We start from the raw sequence: 14,922 nt of genomic DNA, 5'->3' as shown, positions 1-14,922 counted from the left end.
CCAGACATTGTGAGTGAATAGATGCCAAAGCCTTTCTAATTTGTCTGTCTGTACCTGGAATTGTTTAATGCTCAGGAGAGGAAGAAAAAAAGGAGTTTGATGTGAAATGGATTTGGTGCCTGTTCTATCTATCTATTAATAATTTTGAGACAAAAAGTAGGTTTATGCAGAGATGATGATCCTCTGAAGGGAGTGGTACAGCTCTTCCCCATATGGAGCCCATGAACCTTATGCTCCATTTATTGGCTGTGTGCAGGGGAATACTATTGATATTACAATGGGAACTCTGTTTTCAAAAAATCATGGTGGTCTCAGAAGACTTTTTAAAAAAAAAACTGAAAAAAATCATACATATGTATGAACTGAATCAGCAGGACAGCACCTTATTGAGCTTTATGTAAATCCAGTGTCTTTTAAATGCTGTGTTTATTTATACTTCAGAAATGTTTATTCAGCTTTCAGTGTTCTCAAACAGGATATTTTGTTTCAAACTGAGTTGTACAAAATCCTAAAGTCAGTTTCAAATCTGCAGAATGGAAAACTGCAGTTTGGTTAACAGAAGAATAAAACCAGCTGCTCTCAAATGGGTTTGAACTTAGTTTTGACACTGAAGGTCATAAATTAGCTGCTTCCTGGGGCTGTTTTGGTAAACTGAAGGCCTAAAACCATTTCTTGAGGATTTTATTCTCTGAAACATTATTATCATCTGAGAAGAGCATTGCAGGGGCTGAAATAGGAGCACATTCTATCCCCATTGGGAATTACTGGGAGTGTGTAACTGTCCAGTTATTTCTCTTCTGAGCTAGTCAGTCCCTCCCTGTCCCAAACTGTCCCACAGACTGAGTGTTCCCTTATCTGTCCATGTCAGATCTGCTGATAGGTGATTTTTCTTCATTCCCACAGTTATTCAAGGAGTTGATATTGCATTACTGGGGCTGAACAACCAGAGCTTTGCAAGGCTGATGGAGCAGCGTTTGGCCCCACTGTTCATGATGTCCCACCAGCAAGGAAGAAGATTCAAACGTGCCACTACCGTGGGCAGCTACACTGTGCAGGTGCTCAATGTGATGTTGGTTCCCCCTGGATGTGTGTTAAAAAGAAAAAAAAGAGCTTTGCTTGCATGTGTTCTCCATCCATTTGTGTAAAAGAGATGTTTAACTGGGTTGAAATATCCTGGGTTGCTTCATGAGTGTGAAATTAGGGAGGGCAAAATGCATGGCATTGCTAATTGTGTCTTTTCCCACAGTCAGCCGTGATTGCATGCCTCTCATCTGCCAGAAATCATCATTAGTTCATCAGTGTTAATAAATATTTTCTCTCTGGTTGCTATGAGGGTTGGGACAGAGCACATATTTTAGTGTAAAGTCTTGTGTTCAGCATAATGAGGAGCTTTTGTTCATGAAAAAAGTTACCTAGGTAACTTAAAGCTAGAACTTCTCTTTTCTTGTTGTTGGAAAGAAATGTAAGAAACTGCCTTTGTACAGGGTTAGTCATCAAACCACATGGTCACAGATCACATGTGAAGTAGAGATTTCAGACCTGAGGAATTTATTAATCATCTTTCTCTTTGCAGCATTTCACATTCAGTATTTTGAAATGATTGTATTTTGTTTTCTCACCAATTCAAAGATTTCTTCTTTGATAATCAATCTTCAAAAGTTGCATGACAAGTTACTGCTTTTCAAAAAAGTTTACACTATATTTTTCAAGAATTTCTTAGGAGATATAAGCACAAGTTGCTACTTTTGTTTCAAGAATTTCTTAGGAGATATAAGCCCAAGTTACTACTTTTCTTATTTGCCCACATTTCTGTGCACTTTCCCATTGAAAGAATTTAAAAGAGGAAACACATTTTACTTGCTACAAGCATGAACCTTTTGTAAAACTTTTGGGAAAATATGACATATTTTAGTTGATAGTGTAATGGGGAAGAATCACAAAACTCCTTTTTCTTCTCATCCTTGTAAGGGTTTGATACTTTCTCAACTCTGAGGAAAGGTAGAGGTATAGTGTTCTGCAGAATGAAGTGGGAAAAGCATGTTGCTCTTTATTATCAGCCTGGGGTGAAAAATGGGTATACAAGTGAAATGTGAGGATATATTTCAGCTGCAATATGCTAGTAAAGTGTAGTTTTCAGTACTAGGACAGATTATAAGAAGTCCCTCTTTGCAGAGGGCTGTAGTGTCCAAGCATTTGATCCTTTCCTCCTTTTTTCTTGCATGCTTTTCTTAGTGTAGGGTTTTACCTTAGGATTATGTTTACAGTTTTTTGAGAAGTCAGTCAGTCCTCTAATCATAATAGCCTGGGCTGTGAAGGGGACAAACTCTGATCCTGTCAGAATATTTGCATGGAGTTTATGCTTGTAGGAAGTCTTGAAGGAGTTCCCTGTGAGCACTGCCTTCAACTAGCTCCTGGCAAGTTTTACAGTGGTGTAATGCAAGCACAGTTGATTTCTCTTCCTCTCGTTATTGATTGCTTTATTTTTCCCTTAAAGATGGTAAAAATCCAGCGCATTCCAGGACCCAAGGAGCCAGCTGAACTGACATATTATACCTTATACAATGGGAAGCCTTTGCTGGGCACAGCAGCTGCCAAGATTCTGAGCACTGTGGACTCGCAGCGAATGGCCTTGACACTGGGCTATGTCATCCAAGTTCAAGCTGATCGTAAGAGTTCTTTTCCAGATTCTGTACTCTAATCCCTTTTCTTAGTCTATTTTTCTTTCTTTGTGCAAACACCACTGTAGATGTGGGGAACCTCCACTGAGCACACAGAGTAACGTCCATGAAGTGAACAACCTCATGGAATTGTGAAGTCAGAGTCAATTCTGATGCTAACAAAACCATGACGCCACAGGCTGATGATGGTTGGGGCCAAGTTGCTATTCAGATAGCCTGGCCCAAAGAAAAATGTGATGACTAGTAAGATGTCTCTTATTTTTGACTTGTTCAAAGTAATGTAGATTCTAAAATTTTTAAAAAAGAGTTATTTTCACCAAGAGCTTTGTAAAAGGCAGCACGAGGTTGTTAAAGATATGGTTCAGACACAAGTCAGAAAAGTAGAGTTGAAAGTAACTTCTTCTGTGTGTGGACAGTCTTCAGATGTGAAACATGGTAGTGTCATTCAGAACAATGTGGCCTAAAAGTAATCCATTCTTGAAAAGGAAAGTTTTTCAAATTTCTCTTGAAAGACCTTCATCAGTTACTGAGTGGTTGTGAACACAAGTTTTTCTTTAAAATAATGTGTTTGGATATTCCTGTAGAGTTGACCCACAGTCATAAACCTGTGGTGGAGCTTGAAATGCTTTTTTATGCAGTAACAGCTTCGTGTACCAAGTGATGCCTTTAGCTAACTGACTCTCTACACTTTGCCAAGGTGTTCATCTAGATGGAATTGCAATTCTACAGTGAATTTCTGTACTGCATCTCCTTACTGGCCAAACAGCACATAAAATGAGTCTCCCTGGTGCAATTAGATCTGCCTGAAAGAGTGGGGTACTGAAATAATTACATGCACTGGTGACAGGAAAAGAAGGGACCACTGTAATAAGTGATTTATGTATTGCTCATAAACATAGAATTGAGTTAGGAGACTGAAGTATGATGCAATTTCCAGAGAATGCTCTGTGTACTGTATCTGATCCTTGATTCAGTCATGGTCTGTTACTGACTTTAATTTGACTGAACCCAGGGAACTCTGTTCCTGCTTCCATAAATTCCAGCATTTAAATTCTAAATAATTTTGTTTTCCATGAGAATATTTCTTTAATGTATTTTTTACTAAAGAAGGAAGAGATAATACAGAGCAGTTTCCTAGCTCTTTGTGCACTGTTGTCATTTATATGGGTATTTAGGCAATTATAACATCTGCTGCTCTTCATCTAACTTTGTATTTCCATGATCTGGAAAATAAGGCAGACTTATTAATCTGTAGATTTTCATATCAGTGAAATATGCATAGAATACTGTAAGAAGAGAATATACAGAAATTGAAATTATAACCTGGGGTAACAGATTCTGAAGGTAGAGTATTTGAAATGTAGGAGGTGGTTCTAACTTTATACCTTATTATGGAAAAAAAATCAATTTCTTTCATTTTGGACATGGTTATTTGTAGTCTGTCTTTGTATTAGCAAAGAAAATACTTTCTGTGGATTTCCTTTTTTTCTCGTTATGATTTCTGTTACAGCAGAATGAAAAGTTCTGTACCAAAATACAGTAAGAAAAGACATCTACCCTTGGGAGCTCCTAACTGGGTTAGGCAAGACAGACGAATAATAACAAAAAATATGGATGTTCCCATTTTATAAGTGAGAGACTGAGCTATAACAGAATGAAAGGCTTGTTTCAAATTCCACTGCAGCCTTATGGAGTTGAATGTCTTAAGGTCACATTGGGAGTTGGTAACTGACTTAAAGATGTAAACTAGGACTCCTAAATGTCTGCCCTATTAGCCATAAGGTCATCATTTCCTCTGCATTCCCTAGAAAGGATAAATATAACCTCAACAATAGTTTGCTGCTCCCATAGCAGCACTCTGTAATTAAAGTTACTGTTATTTGTTAGAACCCAGATTCAGTTTCCTTCCCCACAGCCCTTTCATCCCCAAACTAAATGTCAAAGTCAGGAATTAAGAATTATGCAAGTCAGTTGAAAAGTGAACCTTGCAAAGCTTCAGCCTAGTACCTGGGGCAGTCTGGTGCTCAAGATGTGTCTCTAATGGTGCTGTTCCTATATTACCCAACAAACTCCATCAGCTTGGCAAAAAAAAGTTGTAAACCTACAAGGAAAAGAGTCTCAGACTTCAGCCAGACTTTGAGCTGGATTTCGTGTCTGCTGCTGAACAAGCTGGTATGCATTTGAAGAGTGATCCTGAAAGATGCTGAGTGCCTCTGACAGCTAATCAGCTCAATGACATTTGAAAGCTCTAGTCCCCTGGGAGATGGGAACGGCTGCTTTGTGCTGGTGTTCCAGCAACCAGTGCCACAGGAAAATAAACACAGCATGGGGAGGTCCACGGGAGAATAAACACAGGTAGCATGGTGAAGTCCACTCAGCATTTCACTGCTGCAAAATTCTGCGTTCCAAGGAGATTATCTGATGTTTTTCCAGATAGAGATGAAATGAAATGAGAGAACTGGGGATGTGCCATAGAAGGATCTCTTATGTGTGAACAAGTTGAAGGTTCATACTAAGAGAGGTTATTCTGATAAAATGGAATCTAAAATGTTCCTGCATCACTGCATTTCTGAAATATACGCTTTTCCTGGTGCCACTATTAATATATCTGCAAGGAGCTCTTTCCAACCTCATTATATCCACTCCTTCAGAAATGATGGATTCATTTTGACCTTAACTATGACAAATTATTTCAAGAGCACAAGAGAAGCATTTTCCTATTGCCCTATTGATATTGATAATAACTATGAGAGTGCTTGGCCTCATTGTGTTTTAAAAACCTCTGCCAGTCTACTCTTGCTGAGCCAGGAGGTCTTTGACACCAGATGTGGACTCCATGTGTACTCTTTTAACACACATGCTACCTTGCTGTAAGTTTGTGTTTGAGAAATAGTTAAGGATCTATTACTTACCCCCTTTTTTTTTTTTAATCCTGTAAATGAACCATTGGAGTGATATCTAATATGGCATCTAACTAGACTTTGGAGTGGATGGCTGATTTTTGCATATAACCAGGTGACATGTAACTAAGAGAAGAGAGCACAGTGATTTGGGAATTGAAGTGTTGATGATTTTTAATTCTTTTTTTTTTTAACATAAGGAATACATCCTTTGTATAGAAAGCTGGATTAATCACAGTCCTTTTGCACTAAATTTTATATGGAAACAGTTGAAGACTGGAAGCAGTTGGAATCTTGCAGAATGAAGCTCACCCATGTTGGTTTGCAATTTTCTGTAGCTGTGGTGAAGAACCCCCCAAACAACCTGTGGATCATCGCAGCGGTGCTGGCTCCCATTGCTGTGGTGACAGTCATCATCATCATCATCACAGCAGTGCTCTGCAGGAAGAACAAGAACGACTTCAAACCAGACACCATGATGAACCTGCCTCAGAGAGCCAAAGTGAGTGAAAGTCTCTAGATCCAAGATGCCCCTTTGCTGTCTGAGGTTGTAACTGTTTCTCTGATGGGTGGTTGGAATTGAAATGGTTGTTACTCACAGGTTGAATCTTTGCATTTTTTCTCTCTCCTTGATACCACTTGATGCTCAGGACTCGTCTACTTCTGTCGCAGCTCGTCCCTCGTGTGTAGGTAGCAGTGACAGTGATTGAGGCACTGAGCCATTAGGGCTCAGTAGGCTTCACCCAAGGCAGTTGCTTCCTTCTTAAAGTTAAAGAAATGGGATATTATGCCTAGGGCTTGTCCCCAGCATGTCTTCTATAGGACCTCAAAACCCATGGCCCGAGCCACTCCTACCTGCAGTAGGTGGCAATGTCTGAAGACCTGAGCTTGGGCAGCAGATCAGACCTGATTCTAACCAGTTCTCCCCTCAACTGCCAATCCAGAATAGATATTATTTGAATTTTTTTCTCCCACTGCTATTTTTCTTTTAGCTGTTTTCATTTTTCTAATTTATTTGTGGATATTGCCGGTTCGGTCCAAACAATTATGTTTTGCTTAAAGTTGCTCACCCATAGCGATTACAAGATGGTTTGGTTTTTTTCCCAAATCAAGTGGATTTCCAGTTTGATTCTATCTCTAACAGAAAAATGTCATAGAATACTGATTTGTCTTCATAGGGAACAAGTCTCCCCTTCTCAATGGTGCCTGTGTGTAAGTCATACTGTTTCTTTGCCCTTTTAACTGCCTTTGTTCTTCTCCTTTGGCATGGGATTGAGATGATAATTTTTTTCTTTGGTTTCTCAATGCTACAGACAGCAGGATTATTGAGTTTTCAGCTCTGTTGCTTCTGCTGGGAAATGCAGATTGGAGGAAGAGTTGAAGGAAGGCATGATGCATATGACAGCTCTTTTCTCCTTATCTTAGGTTCGTTGCAGATGGGTGTCGCTGGTGCCAGTTGGATTAAAGACATTTGTATCAAAAATGATGCAAAAAAGACATTTCCATTTTGATTCCAACATGATCATCTATTTATCCACTGTTAACTATCTAGTGTTAAGACTTGATCTCAGTGAAACACACAGTGTCACAAACACAAACAAAAATTAATACCACTACAGTGATACATATATATACATAATCATAGAATCAGCCAGGTTGGAAAAGACCTACAACATCATCAAGTCCAACCCTACTGTGGTTACTAGACCATGGCACTAAGTGCCACATCCAGTCTCAGCTTGAAAACCTCCAGGGATGGTGAATCCACCACCTCCCTGGGCAGCACATTCCAATGCCTGAGCACTCTCTCTGGAAAAAATCTCTTCCTAATAGCCAACCTAACCCTCCCCTGGCAGAGCTTGAGTCTGTGCCCTCTTGTCCTGCTGCTGGTTGCCTGGGAGAAGAGACCAACCCCCACCTGAGTCCAACCTCCTGTCAGGGAGTTGCAGAGGGTGCTAAGGTCCCCCCTGAGCCTCCTCTTCTCCAGGCTAAAGCCCCAGTGAAGCCTCTAAAATGCAAAACAGCCTCTAAAACAGCCAAAGAAAGTTGCATTTCCCCTTTATGGTTTATTTAGAGACTCCATAAAATTCATATAATGACTCTAATTCATTATATGTATTTCCAGGTGAAAGTTAGATTGCTTTTCATGTATTTTCACAATGATAGCTCCATCAGAAAGGTTCAACCATATCTAGTTTAGAGTATACACTTGTATATGGACTGTGAAAATAAATTCTGCAGTGGGACTGGGAATGGACTGGTTTGGTCATTCCTGATTTCAGCACCTTTACTGAAAATAAGGCTAAGAAACTTATTTGGGGGAGTTAATGGTATGTAAGGTCATTTTGAGAAGAGCAATTTTAGATTTAATTCCAGCATTAGGAATAGTGATAATTGCTCGAACTATAATTGCCACATTTTATGCACATTGGCAATACAAATAGCTGATGAGCACATCTCCATATCACATTTAAGAGGAATATGTTGTGTTTCATGGCTTAGGAGAGTGCCTGAGACTGCTGATTAATGCTGACTCTGCTCTAAGAGGAGTCACAGCGCAGTGATTTTTAGTTTAAGCAGCAGCTTTAGTATTTTGCTTTTGTGTGTCTGAGATACGTTGTTGAATCACTGGAGCAATTTTTTGATACGTTTTGAATATCCAGCTGACTGTTTAGAGAGGAAAGGAGACTCTTAGGGGATGCTCACAGCCTTGGGTTTCAGCTGGTTTTATTTCCAGTGGTGCTGTTTTCTGTTTGGACTCCAGAAGTCCTGTTCCAAGGGGACTGGCAGAGCAGAGCTGCCTGCTCATCGCTGCAGTCCTGGGAGCAGCAGGAGGCTGCAGGTCCTCTCAGAGCAGAGCTGCTTACCACAGCCCTCCAGACACTCCATCCCTGCAGCAGGATGGGTCCAGCATAGCGGAGGGTAACGAAACGCTGGGCATGAATTATCCTTGTGGAGCTGGGGGAGGGGATGGAGCATAACAGCAGGATTGCTGCCTCTGCCTGGTAATTAAGGAATGGCTTTAATTTTTGTTGTTGTGGCAGACTGAAGGGTAAATAAATGAAGTTGCCAAATGACCTCTCATATGTAGTGTAGCCCATCGTTCCTGGGCATTGCGTTGCTGTTGTGATTGGTCTCAGCAGTCAGGGAAATCTGGACAAAGTTGCAGGGAAAAAGGACTTAGGAATTTTGTTCAATTTTCTCTCCAGTTGTAAAATGAAAAGAAGTATAAATTCAAGTGGATGATATTCTGATTGGGTTTAATTTGAATGTTATTTCAATGTTGTTTTGATTTTAAGCAGCTGATTTTACTTTGAGGCTTTGGATCGATGTTGACTTTTGCCTCCCTTGCTTTTCTAAGTCACAGCATGCTTTTTGAAAGGCTATAATCTCATTTGTCACCTTGCCTTCCTTAGAGACCATGAAAGAATAAGCCTGCAGGTAAACAGATATTAGATCTATAGTCTAAGACTCACAAGCAAAAGCAGATACTGCAGGCCATGGGAAAACAATTATTATCAGTTTGCTTAGAGAAAAAAATATCAGTGACATTGTGTACTTGGGTATATGTGTGGAAGGGAGGGGCTGGTGCTCATCATCCTTTTCTTCTTTTTTTTCCTTTGCTTTCCTTTTTTTTTTTTCTTTTTCCCGAATGCCAGTGTCTTTTTTATGATATTTACAAGGAAAAAACCTCCCAGAAACAACTCTCCATATTCAGTGTGCCCTTTGCCAGACAGTGTACTTTAATGGGTCTTATAATTTATTACTTCAAAAACATTATTAAAATGCCAATCCTTCAGTCCTCCTTGGTATTTTGGTCGGGTTGGACATTGATGCTTGCAGTGCCTGCTCATCAGTTAGTCTGCCAGTTCCCTTCAGGGGTGGCAGAGCCATCTGCTCCTGTGGGCTTTGACAGAGCAGAGCTCCAGGATTGAGGTTTATTTAATGCAATATTACTGCTGATGAGGATGATGAGGATGACTTCTCAGCTCTTCCTTTGCTGCAGTTTGTTACTAGACATGGTGGTAAGTAGAAGTCAGATTAAAACAATCCTTCATTTTCTTCCTCTGGCAGATCTGAGCTGGGACACTGCAGAATTCTTTAATAATTCTCCTGTTCTGCTCCTTCTGGTTTGGTTTTGTTTGGGGTTTTTTGGTTAGCTTTGTTGGGGTTTTGGTAGTTTGTTTTCTCTTCTTGTTTAAAAATAAGACCTGAAGTAGAAGTTCAAACTTGTTTTACTCTTTCAGAGCCATGGAGGGAGAAATAACTGACTTCATTGCCTCTTCTGTTTTGTTACCTTTGTTTGCAGAGGATCTTAACTCACACTCAATATTGATAATGAGGTTGAAGAGCACTATTTTGGTTAACAGTATTACTATCTAGAATGTTGTGCAGTAGTTTTTACCAGTTGTCCTTCACACAGCTTCTTCTTCCCCTCTCTTCATTCCCTTCCCTTTCTTCATTTTGCCCCTTTGTAGGTGATTTGGTGGCTGTTTTGTGGTACCTCAAGGGAGGACAAGGTGAAGGCTCTTTCAGGGACAATACTGCCCTGAATGCCATGGAGAGGTGATGGTGAATTGGCATTTCTTGGTTATGCTGCAAGTTCCTCCTTAGTCATCTGCACTCCCAGATCAGCATTGGCACACTCAGTGACTCCTTAATGCTCTGAAGCTCCTTACCATATCAAGTATGGGAGCACATTATAAACCATTACTCTCAGCTGGAACAGGAGATTGGGAATGCCTTGAAGGTCCCCATAAAGAAAAAAGCATATTTTATTGAGTTTTACAAAGTAGAAAACTGTCCTGTTGTTTCCAGACTGAGATCACCTGTGAAATTTATCTGTATTTATACATACAGTCCAGATTTTGTGAGGGACACAAATAGTCAAAATGGGTTTTTTTGCAGAGCTCCTCTTTTTTTCTGTGCCATCAGCAAATTGTTTTCTCCTGATAACTTTCTTCTGGAACTAAAATATTTAATAATGACATGACAGGAACCTGAAGAAGACTAATCAGTCACGAACTAATTCCAATGTCCTTCCTAAAGTGTGTTTGAGGTTTAAAATCACCACTGTTCACCTTTGACATGTTCTGTGGTGCTTTTTTAGCATTTTGTCAATAGTCTCTGTGCTTCAGGAAGAGCATCCTTCCAGTTTTTGGGAAATTAATTCAATGTAGTGTAGCAAGAACATTCTTCTGTTACATGTTATTTTTCAGAGGTGATCAGGAATTTCTTTGAGTGATTTATCGTAATTTTTTTTTCTTTTCTTTTTTTTCCCCAGCAGAAAATGCAGGTTGTTATTTCATTTTTTTAAGTGGAGGGAGTTGTTTGTTTTGGTTTTTTTCTTCCAATTGAACATGCAGTTTGAAAAGTCAAGTTTTGCCTAAATGCTTAGATTTTTCCATTAAGAGAATCCACCTTTCAGTGGCTGCTTTGCCCAGAAGGCTTGTGTTAGTTCTGCCTGTGCCTTGCCCAGGCAGCAGGGACAGCCTGGCTGAGCTTTGGGTACTCAGTGCCTCTCTGCAAGGCTCTGGGGAAATGCCACTTCCCTGCAGAAATAACTGAAGTCAATAACATCCTTCCCAGTAGGCAACTGGCAAGCCAGGGGAAATACATTTTCACTGATCTGAAAAAGATTCGTTCCTGGAAAATGTTGCCCATGAAACTTTGAGGTATGCCTATTTTCTACTTTGTCTTGGCTGGGAATAAATTACTCCTACCCACTTTGGAAACATAAGGTTTTGTCCAAGGAAGTTTTCTGTATGGTCTTATTTTTTTTTCCTCTTAATTTTTTCTTCCACATTCTCATTCTTCCACTGTCCATCAAAGGAATTTCTGGGGGTGATACAGTGGGGTAAGAAAGGTTAGCCAAGATTTATACTAACTAACTGTGTTTAAGATATGTGGAATGGTGATCTCATCAGAAGATTGGTTTTGTGTTGGGCATTCACATGGTAATCCACATATTTTTACCTGTCACTTATGTAATTAAAGAAGTTAAGGGGTAGTGAAAAATGTTATATTGAAGCTGGACATTTATATTAGCATATAATACATGCTGGAAATTTCCTTTATTTCTCCTCTTCTTTTTACAGCCAGTACAAGGCTTTGACTATGCTAAGCAACACTTGGGTCAGCAGGGAGCAGAAGATGAGGTTCTACCTGTAACTCAGGAGACTGTCATACTTCCACTTCCAGTTAGAGATGCTGCTGCCTCCCAGGAGAGAGAAATCACCCAGGATGGGAGCACCATCAAAACTGCCAAATCCAATGAAACAAGGAAAAGGTATGGACTGCACCTTCCTGTAGAGGTGTGAAATTGTGTACATGCTGCTGGTTGCTGTTCACTCTGACTGTGAGGGTTGGGTTATATAGTTGGTGTGAACCAAACAGCAGTTATCCCTTTCATCCTCTGATGAAATGACAAATGAAAGATGACCATGGCACTGGCAGCTGGTGCTGGACCACCACAGGTTTAGTCTTTGCAGGAATCATTCTTGAAAATGTTTTGAAGCCTCTCCAAAGCCAAGTGTAAATACACATAATAAAATGTGAACCAGGCCTATTAATTAATCCTCTAACAAAGGTGATTAAGCACTTCACTTAGTCCTTTGGATGAGTGCAAAATCCCCCTCTACTTAATCTGCACCATTTTAAACAAACGTTGATAAGCAAACTTGATCCAGGAATTCACAGGGAAGCTACTCTCATTATAAAATGTGGTGAACCTTGGTGCCCTTCTAAGCAAATAAGTAAGAGTTAGTTTCCCCTCCTTCAGGGTGATTACTTGAGTAAGTGAGAACATGCAGAATTTTACTCTTCTTCAATCCCAAGAGCTGTGTCTGAGGATGGAATTTAATGGTTTCTGAAGATGAAGAAATATTTCTTGACCTTTATGTATTTGCTCTTTCATCCAGGCTACTTTGCAGCCTGGAAAGGTCAATTTAAATCAGACTGCCATGAAGTGGCTGATAACTGATCAGAATATCTTCTCTGATATCAGCACTGAAGGAAACTTCTCAGTTAATATTATGATGGCCATTTAAAAAGGATGAATATTTAGGTTAGAGCAACGAGCAATGGAAATCATTGTGTGAGCTATCCATTCTTGCTTCTCTTCTGTGTTCCCAAGTGGAGCAGATTTTCTTCAGGTGTTAGTCTGTCCCTGGATGAGTATTTTTCACTGGGCTGGGATTATTCATTAAGCAGTGACAGACAGGTTTATAGGGGAGAAATCCTCTTCTCAAGAATATTTATTCTCAATAGAATTACACAAGAAAATCCTCAGGCTGTGCTGAGCTGGACTGCATGCTGAGTTCTACTAGAGCCCTGTAGCTGCAGAGAGCCTGTCTCAAATTATATACATTTCCACCTAGGCTGTCTTCAAAAGAGAGTCCCCAAGCATTGCTTTTCTTGTATTTGTCTCTTACTGTTCTGAGCACAATAAATGCTTTCTACTTACACCAGACAGGATGGTCAGGTCTGGAGGTAAATGAATGTTTCAAGATGATGATATAGGGTTGACAATAAGTTACTGGATGGTTCTGACAGTTGTTTTGCTTTAGTGCCATTTTCTGGATATGAAGCTACTGAGATAGCAATACAGCTTGATTGGATTCTTTTTTCTGTAAATGAAAGTCTTTGTGACTAGCTACTGAGATAGCAATACAGCTTGATCGGATTCTTTTTTTCTGTAAATGAGTGTCTTTGTGATGAAGTTCATTCTTTTTTCCTCCAATGTAACCTCTTTTCATCACCCTGTCATTGGCTGTGACTGGTAGGTTGCAGACAGGTGCATGAATAACTACACAGGTCCTGTGGGTAGTTTTCACTCCCTTTGTGGCATGTGTCACATGTGAAAACAATGTGAGCACGTGTCTGGATATGGACTAGCACCAAATGTACCATTTTCTACTTTGGCCTGCTTTTCCCAACTTGTGCATTAGGATTTGAGTAACTTGTCCACACCAAAAAGAAGAGAAATTCTGGTGAGAGCTTTTTCCCACTGCAGCCCAGAGTCATGTTGCTCATTTCTCTTCTGCTCCTTGCTGAGACTGAAGGTGCAGCAGTTCTGCCCTGCCCTCCCTCCTTGCCCTGGGCAGGGACCAGTTTCAGGGTAAGAATATGCAATGGCTGAGTAAAACAAGTATTTTCTTCGGAGTTTCAGCAAATAATGGTGCTGGTTAAACCAGGTTATGTGCCAGAAGGAGAATGATCACATTGTGTGTGCAGACGTGCAGAGTGAGTGAGTGAATTTTACATTGTGGCTGACAACAGTGGAGTGCAAACACAGGCTAAATAACAAAGGAATTGGTTTAGCCCTATAGACAAAAACAAAGGTCTGCTTTATTTTAGCTGGGCAAATGACATTGAATTGATAAGAGGACTTTGTGTCCTCTGCAGTGGTGCTTCTGTCATTGTGGGGCTCGTGCATGAGAAGCAGTTGCATTTGAAGCCTCTAAGATGCTCATCAACCCTGAACTAATTGAGAAAGTCGCGTTCTCCTCCCGTCACTCTCTGCCTGCCTGCGCTGTGTTGCTGTGTGCAGTTTATATTCTGTCTCCTTTTGGTACAGAATCTGACTTGAAAACTCAGTGATGCAAACTGTGCAAATGAAATAACCTTGAAATGAGGTTTGTAAGGAAGAACTCACATCTCCCTTTGTTGCTATGGTTACTTGCAGCAGGTCCCCGAGCCAAAGTGGTTCCATCATCAGCAATGGGTCGGGAAAGCCCAGCTCCGGCCGCAGCTCCCTGCACAAAGTGATGGCACCACAAAAAGTGGCCAAAGACGAAGGAAGGAAAAGAAATGGTGAGAAGTGTTTCTTGCTGAAAGCTGCTCGTGGCCATTCCTGTAGCTGTACCCACACAGGGGCACTGTACTGTTGAAATCATCTCCTTGTACCCTCAGTGATACTTGGTAATTTGTCTTTGCAGCTGATTTGTTGAGTTTTTCCTTCCCCTTTGCTGCTGTAACTTTTCTCAAGCTCCCCTGAAACACTGTGTAGTGTTTGCTCTTTGTGTGGGCCTTGGCAAGTTTGTATTTTTTTTCCCCCCTTTTCCCTTTTTTTGAAATAGCAGTAAACTAATGAAGACACGATGCTGGTTAGTAGGTGGACAGGGTTTGCAGCTTGCAGCTGATTTGTTGAGTTTTTCCTTCCCCTTTGCTGCTGTAACTTTTCTCAAGCTCCCCTGAAACACTGTGTAGTGTTTGCTCTTTGTGTGGGCCTTGGCAAGTTTGTATTTTTTTTCCCCCCTTTTCCCTTTTTTTGAAATAGCAGTAAACTAATGAAGACACGATGCTGGTTAGTAGGTGGACAGGGTTTGCAGCTTCTGTGGAGA

General features: G+C 40.4%; 1 protein-coding gene across 1 annotated transcript in view; it reads left to right on the top strand.

Moving 5' to 3' along the window:
• KIAA1549L (KIAA1549-like ortholog) overlaps positions 1 to 14,922 on the top strand; it is a 55,432-nt gene that overhangs the window by 8,950 nt on the left and 31,560 nt on the right. The window contains exons 7-11 of the mRNA XM_009075180.1: positions 904 to 1,055; positions 2,495 to 2,666; positions 5,917 to 6,080; positions 11,677 to 11,867; positions 14,265 to 14,392. Coding sequence (XP_009073428.1) covers positions 904 to 1,055; positions 2,495 to 2,666; positions 5,917 to 6,080; positions 11,677 to 11,867; positions 14,265 to 14,392 — 807 coding nt within the window. The remainder of the gene's footprint in view (positions 1 to 903; positions 1,056 to 2,494; positions 2,667 to 5,916; positions 6,081 to 11,676; positions 11,868 to 14,264; positions 14,393 to 14,922) is intronic.

The sequence above is a fragment of the Acanthisitta chloris genome, unplaced genomic scaffold, assembly GCF_000695815.1.
Source record: "Acanthisitta chloris isolate BGI_N310 unplaced genomic scaffold, ASM69581v1 scaffold1815, whole genome shotgun sequence".
Classification (NCBI taxonomy): Eukaryota; Metazoa; Chordata; class Aves; order Passeriformes; family Acanthisittidae; genus Acanthisitta; species Acanthisitta chloris.
This window is presented reverse-complemented; position numbering and strand designations above follow the sequence as displayed.